This window comes from Alligator sinensis, unplaced genomic scaffold (genome assembly GCF_000455745.1).
Source record: "Alligator sinensis unplaced genomic scaffold, ASM45574v1 scaffold861_1, whole genome shotgun sequence".
NCBI classification, from domain to species: domain Eukaryota; kingdom Metazoa; phylum Chordata; order Crocodylia; family Alligatoridae; genus Alligator; species Alligator sinensis.
Genome location: NW_005842153.1, coordinates 1,872,720 through 1,890,689, shown reverse-complemented (window position 1 = coordinate 1,890,689; position 17,970 = coordinate 1,872,720). Strand labels below are relative to the sequence as shown.

Here is a 17,970-nt window from a genome sequence, read left to right as displayed (position 1 = left end):
TTCCATGAGGCGGCACGAGCCCCGCCCCGCCCCCACCGCTGCTCCCGTCATCACCGTCTGGTGTGCAGAAGGCATCGCAGCCCCCTCAGTTCCTCCCCGCCCAGGTCTGTGAGGCGGTGCTATAGCACTGGGAGCCTTTCCCTGCATCAGGGCTGACGGGCGCTGCATGCCCCGACCCCCTGCACGTAGGTGTCACTGTGAGAGAGCCATTATTTATCACCCCTTTTATTCGTGGCACCATGTCAACAGCACATCAAGTGCTGTGAGACCCTTCACTGGGAGGGATGTTCCCTAGCAGGCAGGGACCTACTTGGGAATTAAAAACAAGGGAGGTCACATGGATGACAGCCTGGTGGTTCTCGACTGGGGTGTCACAGGGCGCAAACAACAGTGCAGCTCCCAGCTGTCACTCAGAACAGTTTCTGCAAAGCGCTCTGTTATAATCGTTACCCCAGACCAGACAGAAGTTCACCCAGGGGAGAGGGGAATCCAGGTTCCCATAGCCAGGGACCCATTGCCCTGGGCTCTCTGCCAGTACTCCCTGTTTTCAGAGTGGGAGGGAGGGAAGGCAACAGACAGAGCTTGTTCTTGGGGCCCTGGGAGGCCATTATTAACACTGTTTGGTGTGTATATGCTTGTGGGCTCAGATCAAGCGTAGTCCTATGTCTGCCTGGCAAGGGAAGCACCAGGACCACTGAGGCGATCTTCCTAGTCACACCTGGGAAGACCACTCTCCTGGCATGGAGATAGTACCTGCCAAGGTAACGTATAGTAAACCTCCCCCTTAGCTAGTGGAGTGGGAAGGTCTTGGCTTTATGCCCACTTTATTGAAAGGGGAGACTCCTCCTGAACTTGCTCCTGCGGCCTTATAGCTGAGGGCAAGCCAAGTTCGGGGGCATCCAAACCCGAAGCCTCTGGGCTTGGGCCTGCAAGTAGGATGCCTGCCAAAGGATTTGGAAACATCTGAAGTCCCAGATGGGGGTGGATGATTGCCGGTAGTAGGGCCACTTACGGTTCTGGACTGACTCACGGATTTGGAATTTGATTGGGCAATTTTGGCTTGAAATATGGAAAATTTAAAATAAAAAATAAATATAAAAAAAAAGATGCTTAAACATGACAAGATAAAAGCCAGAGAGGGCAACTAGGAATCTGCTAGGTCCAAAACATTTTGACCTGTGTTGGTTTTTCAGAGTTTTTTACCACAGGAGAACTGTTTTTCTATTGTCAAAAAACAAGTGAAATGAGCTTTTTGAAGTGGGATGCTGCTAACTTCAGATAAGTTATGGAGAGGTGCCTTGAAAGTCTGTCTAAAAGGCTTGACAACCACTGCAAGAGTTAATCAAGAGATTTAGACTTAACACCATTCCTCATTGATTGGAATTTGACAGGTCAAGCTCTTTCACTGAGAGTATCTGGGTTTCAACCTGAAGCCTCAGCTGCAGGTGGCCAGTGGCTCATGGCTGACAGAGGTGAATCAAACCAGGAGAGGTGGTTTCCCTTCGTGCACAGGCCTTGCCTACTGAATGTTTAAGATCAGGACCCAGGGCGTGATCTGCTTTTGGAAAAAATAGTGCGCGTGCACATGCACGCACGCACACGCACGCACACACACACACACACACACACACACACACACACACACACACACACACACACACACACACACACGGCTTAACTGGGGGTGTGCCAAGTCTGTGACCTTAGCTTTTAAAATTCAAGTAGAGGATGTATTATTTTACATGCTATATACTAGTTGAGCCAAGAGGTGAGGAGGAAAATTAGGTTATTCTGACTAGGGCATAGTGTATTGTTGAAATCGGAAGAAATCATCCGTTACAAATGAGTATTCAAGAGGAGCAGAGTCTGACACTGCATATGATTATATACTATTTTTTTGCTCATAGGTTCTCAAAATAGTAAGTGAATGGTTAGTGCTGTGGCTGATTTTTAACCTGTAAGATATGTGGGGCCTAGATTGTTTTAATTGCCTTATTTGGCAGTGATCTTTAAAACAAAGATCATTATAATGATGCTCATGGGTGATATGGTGCCTAAAAACTCTTAGAAACAAAACAGGGATTAGAACTGCTGTTGCAATCAGCCTCCAGAAAAAAGGAGAACGTTTATGCAAAAGTTTTTTTACCTGAGCAAGTAGGTAGGACAGAATCATAGAATATATGAACAAGGTTATTGTGTGGCACTTGTCAGCTCAAAAAAAATCTATAGTCCATAGCAATCTAATCAGTCTCAGCTCAGACTTCTGAAGAGATCGAGTCTACCCTGTACATGCTTAAAAGATTAATGGCATTAGCATATTTATTTAGATCCAAATCTCTCATCACCCTATCATACTAATACAATTTAAGTCTCAGCAACAACAGCATGATCAATTCAGCAAAAGTTCAATCAACCAACCAGCCACTGAAAAACTTTCACTGTTTTCCTCATCCATTTCCAAATTCCCTTCAGATGCCTTTAGCAGGGTACGACATTCACGCTATTTTGGATCCAGGGGAAGATGTATCAACTGTCCCTTTCTTTTATGAGGAGATTCTAACATAACCCTCTTAAAGTTGGTCAATCCCAAACCATTAGAGGTCCTAACTACTGTCTTAAAATTTGCTGAGGCCGTGGTGTCATTCTTCAACAAGGCAGACAAAGTTCTTTGGGTGAATCTGATATCTTTTATTAGACCAGCACCCCATACAACCAGCAGCCCATTCTCCAACAAGACACTTCACCTAATAAGCAGGCTGATGCATTTCTATATAAGCATGTCTCCAAATGTTTTTAAAATGTAGCTTTATATAAAGTAGATGCAACTTAATTTTGTGGCCACAGTTATCTAATTTTGTTACTAGGTTTCTATCCAAAAAAAGTTTGCAGTCTCTTAGCTTTTAATCATATATGCATCTGGCTGAGTTAATGCTTGATCGTATTACAAAAGCAACTGAGATTCAAAAATAATCCCCAAATTGTGTTCCCTAGTAGGTAACACGAACCATGCCCCTTAAATAAAAGGAACTGATATTACCTCCTACATTTCTTCTGGTTGCTTCCCTCAATGGCTCAGTACTGCTTGAGTTGAGCTGTAGATAGCTTCTTCTCCACCCATGCCTCAGTCTCAGTTAGACAGCAGTGTTCAACTGCACAGTCAGACTTTCATGAGACAGAAATATACCACCGAGTGCTGTCAATATGTTGACAACACCACACTCCATGCCTCCTCCCTAAATCTCCATTTATACAAATTGTATATATCCTGAAATACAAAGGATGCGAGAGTAATATCATGCAGCACCCTACACTTTGGAACTCTTCAGGAGTCAGTTGCTCATACTAAGCTATTGAAAACCCCATCCACTTCTAACAGGCTTCCTGGGCAAGTCAGCGTAGTTACTGCCATTGTATCTCATTTTACATTGTTATTCATACGAGTAAATTTATTTTTGTCCCTATAGAAATTGAAGTTGGAGAAGGGAGAAAAAGTATGAAACTATATTGCATCTTTCATGGATTAGCAACCATTAATGATTCAAATATTGGAGGTCTCTGAAACACTGTATGATCATTTCTCACCCTCCTGATAAAGAAAATCTTCATGTTAACATGCAAAGAGAACATTTAATACTTAGTACATTTCTGAATGTCATCCCCACATGCCAATTTGCCCAGCCTGATCACCATATGCAATGGTGAAGTCTGTGACTGCACTAAGAAAAGCATAATTACACAAAACTATATAAACGGGTGTTATTGTGCTGCTGTCAAGGTGGTAGGGGTGAGAGAGGTGGTACTGACTTAGAGTTGTCAGTAACTTTCTGGAAAGTCCACAAAATGTCTATGGACCACAGCGTGAGACATAGCTTTGGACTCAATAGGCCTTATAGGGAAGCAATACTATAGCATTTTGCTTCCTCCTTGAGTTCCCTGGTGAAGGGCTGTGAATATTCCAGCATCAAAAGAAATATCCAATCATATTTCCTGCATGGACTTTACCTGCATCCACAAAATAGGCTTTGGAGGTCTGGATAGAAATATAGTGCACTAGGGACTAACTGTTCAGCTTTCCATTCAGTTGAATGGATACTCTCTTAAGAAGTCAGCAATGAAGGGGTTAATTCATTGCTTAGTTTGCTGTCTATCACCACCGGCAAGCAGATATAGAAAGCTAGAAAAAGAAATTGCTATCACAATGATGAGCAGTAGAAGGTGGGAGGAATATAATAAATTAATAATAGGTGATCTCTGGTGCTCCCCCCACCAGATATATGAGGTCAGTCTTGAAGGCGCATTACAGTGATTGCATACAAAAAGTGACGATAAGGGTTGGGGGTTAGGGCAAGGAGAGAGATAAAAATAACCATAAGCGAATTAGAAAAGATGAGGCATGTCAGCACAACTCAAGAGAATTGTGATGTAAGTTTCAGAAGGGATCACTGGAATTTAGCTTCATGCTATTTCCTATGGAATTAGCACATTAGTAGAGTATAAAGAGAAATAGTCGTCAAAATTGGCAGGTATTCATAAATTGTATCTAGTTCTCAAAGAGCACTGGAAAGCACAAGATACTGTCTTTTACAGCACATCAGAAGAGTAGCCTACAGCTTGCAGTTGACAATAATGCAAACAGTGGCCACGTCTACATGAGATGCTGACTACACTGTAGCCCGATACTATGGCGCAGTAGTGTCACGTGGCAGAAACTGTGATGCGACACTACTGTACAGTAGTATTAGGCTACTGCGCAGCAGCATTACAAAAAAGTTGTTCATTGGTGCTCAGAGTTATTTAGTACTTGTTTATACAAGTTCTGGGCACCACACTTCAACAAGGACATGGAAAAACTTGAGAGGGTCCAGAGAAAAGCTACCTGTATGATCAGGGACTTGCAAGGTAAGCCATATGAGGAGAGGCTGAGGGACTTGGGCCTCTTCAGCTTACAGAAGAGAAGGCTGAGAGGGGACTTGATAGTGGCTTACCGTTATATCAGGGGAGTACATCAAGGGCTCGGTGAACAGCTGTTCACCAGGGCACCCCAGGGAAGACCAGGAGCAATGGATACATACTCCTGGAAGCTTTAGGCTCAATTCTGGGAAAAACTCCTTCACAGTCACGGTGTCCAAACTGTGGAATAAACTCCCTCCAGTGGTGATGCAGTCACCTACCCTGGAAATCTTCAAAATGAGACTAGACAGTTACCTCGCTGGGGTCACTTGACCCCAGTTGTCTTTTCCTGCCTAGTGCAGGGGGACTGGACCCGATGATTTACAAGGTCCCTTCCAGCCCCTAACAATCTATGAATCTATGCAAGTACTAAATGACTGTGCAGTAATGACTGCGCAGTTAGTGTTTTATGTAGACATGGCCAGTAAGGCTATTTAGTAGATCATTCATTCTATAATAGTTCCCCTGGCCACTGAAGACTTTCTGGCTATCATTATTACCACATCTTCTTCATGCAATAGCATTAAGATTAGAAGGGGGAGGTGGGTGAGGAACCACTAGTTTAAAACTCCTTGCTCTAAAAACAACAGTCCCCAGCAATTTAAACCAAATAATCTATTAGCAGTACAAGGCCTTTGACACAGAATAAGAAAACAGATCCAGTTCCATCCGGTACAGCAGTGACAGAAATAGGAACTAGATCATCACAATGAAATAAAAAAGTTTAATTGTTTTGTGACATAAGATACCGTTGTGATGTACATTTCACCCTGCTTTCACCTTTTCAAATTCTCTATTTTGCTAGTGCATATTTTAGCTCCATTTAAAAATTGGAGATGAGGAGCTGATGAGGCAGAAGAGGAGTTTAAAAGCAACACATTAGAAAGTATAACCATTGTGAACTATATTGGAACTAACCTCCCCATTCATTGTGGTGGTATTAAAAATGTTAGTAAACTGTCTGTTCATTAAAGCAGAGTAAGGGAATTCCACCATGTGCAGAAATGTTTCCTGAATGAAACCAAATTTGTGTAATTTGTGATTTGTATAATTTTAGGTCAGCAAGACACTGCAGAGACTTTTAAAGCTGTGTAATTATAGACTAAAGTGTAGCGTATAGACTTTCCCCACAGATGTTATTAAAGCCTGCTTTATGCCAATTTATGGTTGCCCTGTGCAGCTATGCTTTAGACAGGGAAGGTGCAGATATATCTTTCCTCCACATTTAAGTGCAGAAGCACATGAAGGAAGCATCATTGACTACACAGGAGGCCAGTCAGCATTAACTTGGAATTATCAGATGCAAGAAAGGCACATCCATCTAAAAGCCTCTTTGCTTTTGCATGAAAATGCATCCTTTAATTATGTTATTTTGCATACATTTCCTATACTTGTGTATTGCCCCTCTGGTTGTCTACTCTTCTCATCAGTCCAAACATGGACCTTCCTTACAAGGCCTAAACAGGACCTGCTATACTTCTTTACTGAAACATCCTTTCTTCCAGCTCTGAATACATTTCTCTCCCAAAACCACTGGTCCCTTTAACTGTTGCTCACCTCTGAGGTCACTGCTAGTCAGGAGCTCTTTCCCCCAGCCATGCCACCTGCTCCCACTAATCTAAGCTTGGTTTTCCCCAAGGGACCCCCTTTGTAGCTGCAATAGTTTTATTGTTACTACCTACTCTCACTCTTTTTTCTGCTTCTCTGCTCTTGTTTCCTTCTTACACTCTCTGCTAAATCCACTTGTCTCAATGTTCCCTTTATTTCTTCCCACAATTTTTAAAAACTATATACATACTGCCTCAAAATTTGGAGTAGCCTAGGTGATGTCACCTGCTCCTGCTTTATTTATTTAACTCTTTTTTCAATGTACTTTCTACTACTATTCTTCATGAAACCTCCACTGCTACTCCTGTCTGTCATTTAATGTGGAATCAGTGGGATACAATAAACAGCAGATTTGTCTCATTGCTAAATAGGGAGGCAATGTTAGCAATACATAAATGAGACAAATCTGCTGTTTATTGTATCCCACTGATTCCACATCTCCTGTATCTGCTACTCATGACACTTTATTCATATGCTAAATCAGATCCTGTGATCATTTACTACACCTTACCTATGCATATGAATAGTCTGTGTTGGATCTGCTCACGTGCATGTGTATATGGCTGTATTTTAAAGCAAAATGCACACCAATAACAGTAATAAAGATATCTTTAAAGCAAATTGTTTCATCTTTGGTTTTGCTACAAGCTTAGCACCATAGGCCACTTTGCAACAGCACACATCTCAGATAGATTATGTTTATTACATGGATTTATTCTGGTTCCTATCTTGGCATTCTGCTCAGTGCACATTGTCTTGCCAAGATAAGATTCTTCAGTCATTTGTCCTTCCTATGTCTTAATGGATTTGAGAAAACCAATAGTTCCAATAATCTCAAAGCAGAATGCCTGTACAAGGTCTTTGAATTTACTGTAACCAAAAAAACCCCATTCCAGCATGTCCCTAGGCATCGTCTTTTGTTGGCTTTGGCTGACCTGGTGTTCATCACTGAGAAATGCATTGCCTATCCCATAAGCTCACAGTTTATATCATTCCTCGAGGATTTTTAATCATGCAAATTCCTGTCTTTTCTAATTGATTTTAGGATAATTGTTTTCTTAGGAAGAGACTAAAAGAACAGAGGAACAGAGAGATAGAAATGTCTACAATGTAGGAAATAGGAAGTTTTGTACAACTGGAAGACTTTTTGGCATAAAACTGTGGTACAGTCTCCTTAGCTTCAAAGTAATAATTATGGCACGGCTCTAAGATTTGGCACTGTTTAGAAAGTTGTTCTTACACTTCTGCTGCTTCTAATTGCCAGGTCAACGTGACTCTGGATATATGTATTCATACAGACTAAAGTCCTGCTCTTATCCAATCCCTCTCAGAGGCAGTTTTTGACCCAGGACTGATGGAAAGAATGGGTCTAAAGGCCAAAGGAACCAAATCTGAGAACTACAGAATTTCCCTAGAGAACTGATCAGGAATATTCTAAACAATAATTCTGATTTTCTCTGAGTGACTACCCGTCATTTTGGTTTTATTTGTAGCTAATATATCAATAGTATCAATATTGAAGTTCCCTGTAAAGTATATCCTTTGTTAGAACATGGAATATTCTCCTATTGTCCATTTAAATCCAACTATAAATTGAAGTGTCAAAATATGTTCATATGACTAACTTCTAGGGCAGGGAACCCTCTTTATAGATCTAAAATACAAGGTAACTAAACTATTTATCCTAACATTTTCCCGCACAATAGTTGGCATATTTGGGAGTCAGTAGATAAAAATGTCAGTAAAATAGAGTAAACAACTACTGGAAGGGAGGTGTAAGTAGTGGAGAGTCTAGTCATCTGGATTTTAAAAGAGGGCCCTCAGTGCATTGATTGGTTTCATTCTGGAATAACACTGCACAACAGATGTTCTGAGAAGATGAAATTAATATAAATAGGACATGTCATAGTGTTACTTTTTTGAACTAGACTATTTAGGCATCACATCCTTAGACACTGAAACAATTATTCATACTGCTAAACTCCCTGAGGTGCAAAGTGGGAAGTGTAGTGTCACTTACAATTCATTACCTCTCTAATTAATAGTAAGAAAACATCCTTTGAGCTTACCTAAAGCTGTACTAAAGCCTTTCAATTTTCCATTAAAGTTGGAATGTGTGTAATGGAGGTGGCCATTTCCTTCAGAGTGCAAGACAATTATCACGAAGCATTTTTCTGCTGAAGATACTGAGGTCAGCTCTTTTCTAGGTCTTAAGGTCATGCAGCACACATGGCTAAGTTTAATCAGAGGTGACTACCATGCATCCGGATCAATGCTGACAGCTGAAGTCTTAGGGCAGAATCAGTTTTTTAAGCAACAAAATACTTCCTCAAGTTGCTAAAAACAGAATCACTTGATTTCTCTCTCTTTTTTTTGAATTGCCATCTCTTCACTATAGTGTCTTACTTCTAGGCAAATGCAAAAGTAGAAAAATCAGCATGGGCTGGAAGTTCCCTGCAGCAGCTATTTAGTAGTACTTAGATCCTTTACAAACTGCATACAGCAAAGACAAGGAGAAGAGAGCAAAGGAAAGATGATTGATAAAAGGTGATATAGTACGTTTGAGACCAAGGTCCTTTTATTCTCTGTTTGTACAGCATCGAGCTCAATGGGGTCCTAGTCAAGGATTAAGGCTCCTAGACACTATACCGTACTACAACTTACTATTAAAGATCTAGAGCAGCCTATACAGTTGTGTTTTCATTGCAAGCTGGATTTCTGCTCTCCACAGGCAAAACTCTTATGCCCAGGCTGTTTGCCCAGCTGGGGATATAGATCAGAGACAGAGGTTTCCTGTAAGGCAGACTCCGACCCCCAACCTCCCTCCCCACCTTGCAGTCAGGAGATAGCTGAAATCTCAGTTGCAGAGTTTAGGGAACAGTCCTCTACAATGCAGTTCCACAGTTCTATTCTTCAGTTCACATTCACTTCCTCACAAAGTGAACTGAGTGGACAAAAATGGCATATGAGCTTCAGTGTCAACAAGTTCGTATGGAGGAAAATAACTTCAATTATATGTACACAGTACTGTGTTCTGTACTAGCTGTTAATAATATAGCTAATACAATATTAGGCATTTTAAAGAAGGGAATTATAAACAAAATGAAAAAAAATATAATTAAAGAAGTGCAGTTAGCTGCGTTAGTCTGAAATCATACAAGTGTGGAAAAGTAGGGCTGGAAGGTCATCTAGACCAACCCTGCCTGATGCAGGATCATCCCTACCCAAACCATCCTATGCAAATCCATTGTCTAACTTCTTAGCAAAACTACACAATCTATCCTGACAGACACAGAACTCTAACCTACCACAGGTAAAGCAGGGGGACCACAGCAGCCAACATCCTGCTTCTGTAAAACGTTTAATATACGCTAAAGAGATCCCAAGTAAAGGACACACCCCACACTACAGAGGAGGCAACCCCACCCCCCACAGTACATACCAATCTGATCATGGGGTAAAATTCTTTTCTGACACCTTTAGCCAGGAACCTCCGAGTTTAAGTCCCAGCAGAAGCAAAAAGAAGTAAAAATCTAATATAGCATTTCTAATCATATCGGTGTCTACCACTGTTCATAGATTTCATAGACGTTAGGGCGGGAAGGGACCTTGGGAGATCATTGAGTCCAGCCCCCTGCCCCAAGGGCAGGAAGTCAGCTGGGGTCAAAGGATCCCAGCAAGATAAGCCTCCAAATGCTTCTTAAAGGAGTCCAGAGTAGGTGCTTGCACCACCTCTGGAGGAAGCCTATTCCAGGCCTTGGGGACTTGGAGAGTAATGAAGTTTTTCCTTATGTCCAGCCTAAAATAGTCTTGGAGGAGTTTGTGACCATTGGTTCTTGTCATCCCTTAGGGAGCTTTGGTGAACAGATGTTCCCTCAGATCCTGATGCACACCCCTGATGTACTTATAGGCTCTATTTCTGATCTGAATTGGCAATGCTGAAAAATCTCTACCTTCCATTCATTCTTGTATGAGGTCAATTTACATCAGTCACAGTATAATGATTAACAGAATTTACAGCCATAATATCAACAAGCCAACACATAACAGACTTATGTTTCAATGGCCCTAATCTTTTCCCTATAGCAGAGGTTTTTAACCTTTTTGGATTAGTGTATCCCTGGCAGCCGGATGGCCAGGCAGGCAGTGCCTGTGTGGCAGCACACGCGCAGCGACACAGGATGATGTATGGCGGTTGTGGCAGCACACGCGCAGCGACACAGGATGAGGCATGGCGGGGCTCCATCCCCACCCACGCTTACCCCCTAGGGCCTTCTCAAGTACCCCTGGGGGTACACATACCCCCAGTTGACAAACTCTGCCCTATAGCTTGGAGTTGATCTGAGGTAAATGGAGTGGTGGTTTGAACAGTCTCTGTTTGTCTTCTTACTCCTAGCCTCATAACCCCCTTCGTCCAAAGAGGAGCCATAGGTCCTGATGGTGTCACTCTAGGTTCCTTTGGAGACAGTCATCTTGGTGGTACCTCAACAGATCTGGTTTCCAGTAACAACAGTTCCTTAGTTTCAACCTCACGATCACAGTGAGTAAACAAGCTACAACTTATGCCACTTTCTAGATCACTACTAACCTCAGAGGTACTTCCAGCACCTTCTGATACATTGAAAGCATTCCACAAACCATAGACAGCTTCATCTCCAGGGCTTTACTAGCTTCCTTACAGGCACAGTGATCTACCTCCAGTGTACTAAATACTTCACTTTTTAGCTGGAAAGCTGCTTGCAAGTCAAGTGCCTTGCTATACCATGCTTCCTTCTCCCTTTCTACACAACAAACCTCCTGTTCAAATTTATGTATGTGCTTAAAATCTACAGTATGACTAGTGTCCTTCCATGAATTGGCCTGGAGGGTGCTAATCTGGTTTTTCAAATGTTCAATTTCCAAATCTTTTTCCTCAGTAATCTCCTCTACTGATTTTTCAAACCAATCTGCATCCTCAATGCATTAGTACACTCAACCTCTTGTTTGGCTTTCCTTGACATCTCACAGTTGCATGCAAAAATACCCATGATGCTGGCCTTTTTAAGCTGGTAATGTATACATACTTGCTACTCTCCTTTCTTACTCCTCTCCTTTTATAAACGTTCTCAGTACCCCTAAGGCTAGCAGCATCCCAAAAGTGCAACTCTAGAAGTGGGAAGTGCCAGAAGTTCTTTTTCAGTATCACCAGCTCCAATCAATCCTCGAACTCCCTAACTATGGAGTGCATGCTTCTGACACTTTCATCAGTAACCAACTGCATGTCTACCACAGCTCACTACAATAACAATAACTACCAAAAAAATTAAAAAGTATCCCAGAAATCCAAGCACCAAAACAACGTCAATGTCCTATTAACCTTTTAATGACCAACAAGAAACTAACGAAACTTCTGTTACTATAAGACCAGTTAATATGTTAGTTTGTTAATGTGGTTAGTCTCAAGCTTGATAATGAGGCAAACAAAGTGCTAATGGTTTAGTAAAATTAACTCCTTACTTATCCACCCAGGGGTGCCAAACTATCGTGTGCTCAAATTTAAGATTTAGACCCAATGCGCCCATCTATACATGCATTAATGTGCTTTTACTAATGCACATTAAATTTACTACCTCCTATATGAGGCACTAAACACTAACTAAATTTATATCCTAGGTGGTGCAAGTGGAATTGGGTTAATATTAGGCTGACCATCTGTGACGGTGTCCCAAGATCCCAGACGGGGTGGGAGTGTAGCCTAAGTTTTGCTGAAGTTGGACACGCACACACAGAATCAAAATTAAAGATTAAAGTAGAAAAAGTGAAATTTATTAAGGTAATAAAATAGGGACTGGGTAAAAGAGAAGAGTGGAGACTAAAAAGGGATTATAACAGGGATACAAACAGTTTATCAAAATAGTGTAGAGATTAAATAGTATCATCAAAGAATATGAAACAGAAGCTAAACAGATCCCATACAGTCTGCATCAAAAAACAGCTGTTGATCCAGAGAGATAATAGCAAAGCAAGGAGGTCAGGGGAGACAGGCTGGAGCAAGCTGCTACTCTAGCTCTCCATGAAGCAGAGCTGCAAGTTTCACTCTAATTTACTGTCTACTATTGCTGACACAAAGCACACAAGGATCTCACCAACACACTATTCAGGCTAACAAGCACAAGCACCTCACATGAACACACCACATCACACCAACACCTCACCAACACAGTAACAAACCTCAACGATGAAGATCTCATACAGACATACTCTCACAGAACCCAGGTGCAGTTAGACAGGCTCCATTTACTCTACTTTTCATCATTCAGTCCTCTGAGGTAAAGGGCCTGTCACTCAATGTCAATGAGACAGCTTCCAGTCATTTCACTCAGCTTACTCTCTCACTAGATACATTCAGCTGTCACTGAAATACAATTGCTCAAACTCAAACATACCTTTCCTGCTACTCAATCTGCACAACCACGTGTGCCCATGCTGTCTATGTAGGGCACCAGGTGGATTGGTTAAAAGTTCAGGTTCTTCTAGAGCAGGGGTGCCCACCCTTAGGGTCATGACCCCATTTGGGAATAATAAAAAATGGGGTCACAAAGACACTCGACAGTGTTGACTGATTATACAGGGATTTGGCTTTTTCGTTTGCTGCATAAAAATGTGGATTTTATCCTTTAAAGGAGAAAAGAGTGGGGAATGACAGAGTTCTAGCCTGCAAAGGGCTGCTTGGGGTTGGGGGGAGAGGGAGGAGGGCAATCAGGCAGGAGCGCCACATGCATGTGCACACGCACACGTACACATGGCAGCCAGGCAGCTTGGAGAACAGCTCTCACAGCTCCTTGCAGGTAAGCCTATGGGGGGAGGGCAGATTCAGGCCCCCATGGGGAGGGAGAGAGTGGAGCAGGGCTGGGGGTAGGGGTGCTGCTCAACCAGGCTGGTACATGGGACCCAGGACTGGGGTGGGAATGTGGGACCCAGCTGGTAGAGCAGGATGGAGCCACAGGTGGCTCATTTAGGGGCCGCCAGGGTGGCTGGCACCCTGCCACCAAGTGCACTCCCAGGGCGGGAGTTATGGGGTGGAGGAACATGCCTCCACAGATTAGTGCATGGGGTGAGGATGGATACGGGTTGCCTGCTGTGGGCTTGGGGCTCCCTGCCCTCCCCCTGGGGCCTCCGTGGTAGAGTGAGGTGGGGAGCCTCGGTGCCACTGCTGGCAGCCCCATGCTGGCCATGCCAGCATGGTGAGGCACCCCCTGCTTACCTGGCAGCAGCAGGGGGAACAGCTCCATAATACATGTTCAGATACTGTCAGCCTGCACTATAGAGATAATACAAGCAATTTGTAGTTCTTCAACATCCCAGGATGCACTGCTCCCAGCCCCCCACAACTTCCACTCCAAAGGTCAACTTGTCTACCTATCTGAACTCTACTGCCTATGGGGGTGGTACCAATCTCAAGGCAACACCCCTGCCCAACCCAGGGGAATAAGATACTGGCCCATAAGGCACCACCCGAAGCACCTACTGAACACCTCAAGGTTCGCTGAGGCTTGCCACTTTGGCTCGAGTGCTCCAGTGCAAACAGGAATCACTTAGCTTCAGAAACCTAATCAAACCAGAGCATGTCCTCCATGGAACAGTGCGGGAGGGCCGTGAACTGGACTGGGGATGAGCTGCTTCACCTCACAATCTGGGACAAGGAGAGAACCATCACCACTAACACTAAAGGCAAGAAGGCCAGTTGACAAAATCAGGTATTCTACAAGTGCATTGCAGCTCAGATAGTGGCTTGAGGACATCAGTGGGACTGGCAGCAGATCTGCACTAAAATCAAGTGCATGAAGTTACAGTATGTTCAGGGCAGGGATGCCAGCAAGGTCTCAGGTATTGCCAGGACTGTGCTCCCCTACCATAAGGAGTGGTTGAGGATCATCAAAGTGAACTACAGTGTCGCTTACCACCACATTATGCATTGCTTACCCCCAGGTCTGGTGCAATGCAACAGTGACAATGAAAACAATGAGAGAGTCCTCTCTTTACTGCCTGCTATCAAAGCAGCCATGGAGGAGGATGTGGATGCCTGCTCAGTGGATGTGTTCACCACCCAGCCCCAGCCCCAGCCCCAGCCCCAGCCCCAGCCCCAGCCCCAATTAGACAGCTCAAATGAGACCCTCATGGAGCTAGTGAACATGGAAGTACCAGTGGCTGGAAAGTTTCAGCAACCCCAATGGGAAGGGTAACTGGTGGAGTGACTAGGGACTCTGGGATGGCTCAGGGGTGACTCACAGTGGGGGTCACCCGCCCACGTGCCTGCACCCCAGCACTAGGTGGGCAGTACTATAAAAAGTTACCTGAACTTCAATGATGAGATGCGAAGATGGTTCGGGGTCCTATTTCTCCCATCCAGCTCCCAAGTAATGCTGATTCAGATCTGCTCACAGAGATGCAGCTATTGAGCTCCTTGAAACCACCTGGCTCAGACTGGGGGGCATGCTTCCACACCATAGCATCTCCAAGGACCCTTCCAGCCAGCAGGGAGACCTGTAGATAAGGGAGTTGGGTGGACCCAAAACCACCCCCAGGATATTTAGCACAGTTTATTGGAAGAAATAAAGTTTGCACAGTTAAGAAATGTATCACTTCGTACCTCCTGTCCAGGCCTCAACTTGACCCACAACCCTGACTCACCCAGCAGCCTGTGCCTTGGTTTCCCCCTCTCAGCCAGACCTCATAAACTCCCAATACAGGACCCAAGGTGCCCTGTGAATCTCCTGGTGCTCCATTCCTCAGTCTCCCTCCTCCATTTCATACTGCGCACATCAGGGAGCATTAAGCCCAAAAGTTAGTGCAAAATATGTCTACTGAAGTTTTGGAAAAACACATTAAAAAGGTACAGGGTGGTGAATGAAGAGTTCACAAGCACTCAGAGGTCCCCTGACGCTTCTCCCATCCCACAGAATGTTGTCCCAGAAAGTAGTCAGCCAAGGTTACCCTGATCAGAATGGTCTATCGGTGGCTTTGTCCAGGACACTCAGCTGGGAAGGCAGCTTTGGCCCAGGCACCATTCAAAGTACCAGGGGTTTCCTACCCATGGGTTCATTCAGAGAAAAGCCAATTTTCAGGATGGCTTCACCCTTCACATATGTTGTGAAGGATGCAAGCAGTAGTCATTAAGCTGGGAATGTTCCTCAGCCTAAAATCAAGGTGAATCCCCCAGAGACCTCCAGTGCACCTTAGGTACATTCCCCAACCTGCTAACAGCTACTTGATCCATAAATGAAGTGCTCCTCCATGAAGTCCAGCTGGCTGACATATGGCTTCATGAGCCAGAGACGCAGTGGGTCCTCAATAATCAATGTGGGGAATAATCAGTAGGGCTGTGCGAAATGGCAGTGTTTTGTTTCGACCAGTGTTTCTATGTTTTGACGGAACAGCATTCTGTTTTGAATTTTGTTTCTATTCCAAACAGCTGTTCTGTTCCGTTCCATCGAAACAGGGTCGAAATGGCAAAACTGTTTCGCTGTTTCACCAATAGGATATAATGGGGAAGGACAAACAGACTGTAACATTGTCATTTCTGGCCTGATTTGGATGAAATTTGCAGGAATGGTAGCCTCTTCTGAGGGCATGAATGCTGGCAAGTTTCAAGGAGATAGGTGCAGGGGTTTGGGGAAACTGCACCCCAAAATCTTGAAAGTAAAACTCATGTCACGTGTATGTGTTAAGCCACAGCGAGGTCAAAACTGCAGGTGTACTAGCCCCTGTAGAGGCCACAAAGCCTGTCAAGTTTCAAGGAGATAGGTATAGCGGTTTGGGGGAAACTACTTCAAGCTGCAGACAAGTAAAACTCGTGATATGGATGATACTGTGTGTGTTAAGGCGTGAAAGCTATGGGTACTGTATTCACATACTTTTGATTGATCATAGTCATCTTTCACAGACCCCTTAGACATAGTCTACAAACCCCCATAGGTCTGCAGACCACAGGTTGAAAACCACTGATCTAAAGTCAACTGCAATTCACAGTTGTAGTTGAAAAGCATGTTTATGAGTTTAGTTTGCAAAATGTATGCTACCTATTGAATAACACAGGCTGAACAGACATCTGCTTGAGTCACTACAAAAGTTCAATAGTACACAGCAAAGTAGAAGAGCATGCATTGATCAGAGGATTCACCTATAACACAGCCCATTCACTGTATGAAACAGGGCTCAGGGATTATATGGAAGTAAGATCACAGGCAACACCATGATGCATATATAAGTGTGCTTTACTTCTTTCAGAGACGGGTCTATGTACTTCACTTCATCAACCTCCTGTCCTGGATACAAAAAATCATGGACTAAATATAGACATTAGATTTATGACACATTATAACCTGCCTGACATCTGACTCCCCAGGTACCTCTCCACTATTCAGCTGCTACATTCATCCCCCTTCTCCACACCTCATCTCTGCCTGTCTCTCACCTACTGACTCCTCAATTTACATCTTCACTGACTGCCTGTCTCATGCATACCAGCCCAGCCTCTGGCTTCTTTACTATTCATTCCATCTAGGAAGAGCACACACCAACTGCAGATACTTCTGACAAAGGGTTTTTAAACCCAAAAGCTAGCCAAAATGTTTTCTCCCAACTATTTAAGTTGGTCTAATAAAAGATATCAGATTCACTCAAAGAACCTTGTCTGCCTATGTCCTTAGACCAACACAGCTACAGCCTATACCCCTTTACTTCTTTCAACACTTCTTAACTGCACATTTTTACCAGGCTAGATTAATCTTGCTATTGAACTGAGATATCGTTATCCTAATACATCTGAGAACTGTGGCATAATAAATATATACAAGAGAATATAATAGAAGTCACATACTAAATGGCTTAGAGATTCCTATTTATAATAATCTTTTTAGATGGCACTACTGTTATTGGCAGAGTATTGAGCTAGAATAAATTACAGTATCTTGAATTAAGGTTTTATTTTATATTAAGAAATAGGACACTGGATAGGATGATAAATATCGTAATGTATGTGTTTAAGTGATCCTAATTCTAAATTAAATTAAAAGGAATGAGAGGCAAGTATTTCTTAGGGCAGTATCTTTTACTGGATCAGCTATGTAGTTGGGATAAAGTTAGATAAGCTTTCAAATGCAAGACATTCTTCTTCAGGTCTCTGAACACATGAAACCAGTTTAGGCTTGATTATTTATGTAGGACTTCCTGCTTCTAAATTGTCTACTCAGGGGGATCACTCCCATCTCTTAATCGGGTGGACCTATGAGCATCACCTAACACTGTGAACCAGCTGGGATCAACCAATGTTTCCCAGCAAAATACCAACACCTGTTAATAAGGTAGATCAACAAAGTTGTAGCTGACACCAGTTTAAATCAGTTAGCTTGTTTTTAGACAACAAAGAGGTAA

At 43.2% G+C, this 17,970-nt stretch overlaps 1 protein-coding gene across 2 annotated transcripts in view; it reads right to left on the bottom strand.

The window, feature by feature from the left end:
- Nucleotides 1–17,970, bottom strand: part of AP1AR (adaptor related protein complex 1 associated regulatory protein) — a 74,099-nt gene that overhangs the window by 34,463 nt on the left and 21,666 nt on the right. The window contains exons 3-4 of one of the 2 annotated variants that reach the window (XM_025206364.1): nt 14,892–15,081; nt 13,802–13,858 (exon numbers count right to left, since the gene is read on the bottom strand). The exons of the other annotated variant lie outside the window; for it this stretch is intronic. Of the exons in view, the coding sequence (XP_025062149.1) occupies nt 13,802–13,836 (35 nt within the window). The 5' untranslated portion in view covers nt 13,837–13,858; nt 14,892–15,081. The remainder of the gene's footprint in view (nt 1–13,801; nt 13,859–14,891; nt 15,082–17,970) is intronic. 2 annotated transcript variants of the gene reach the window in all.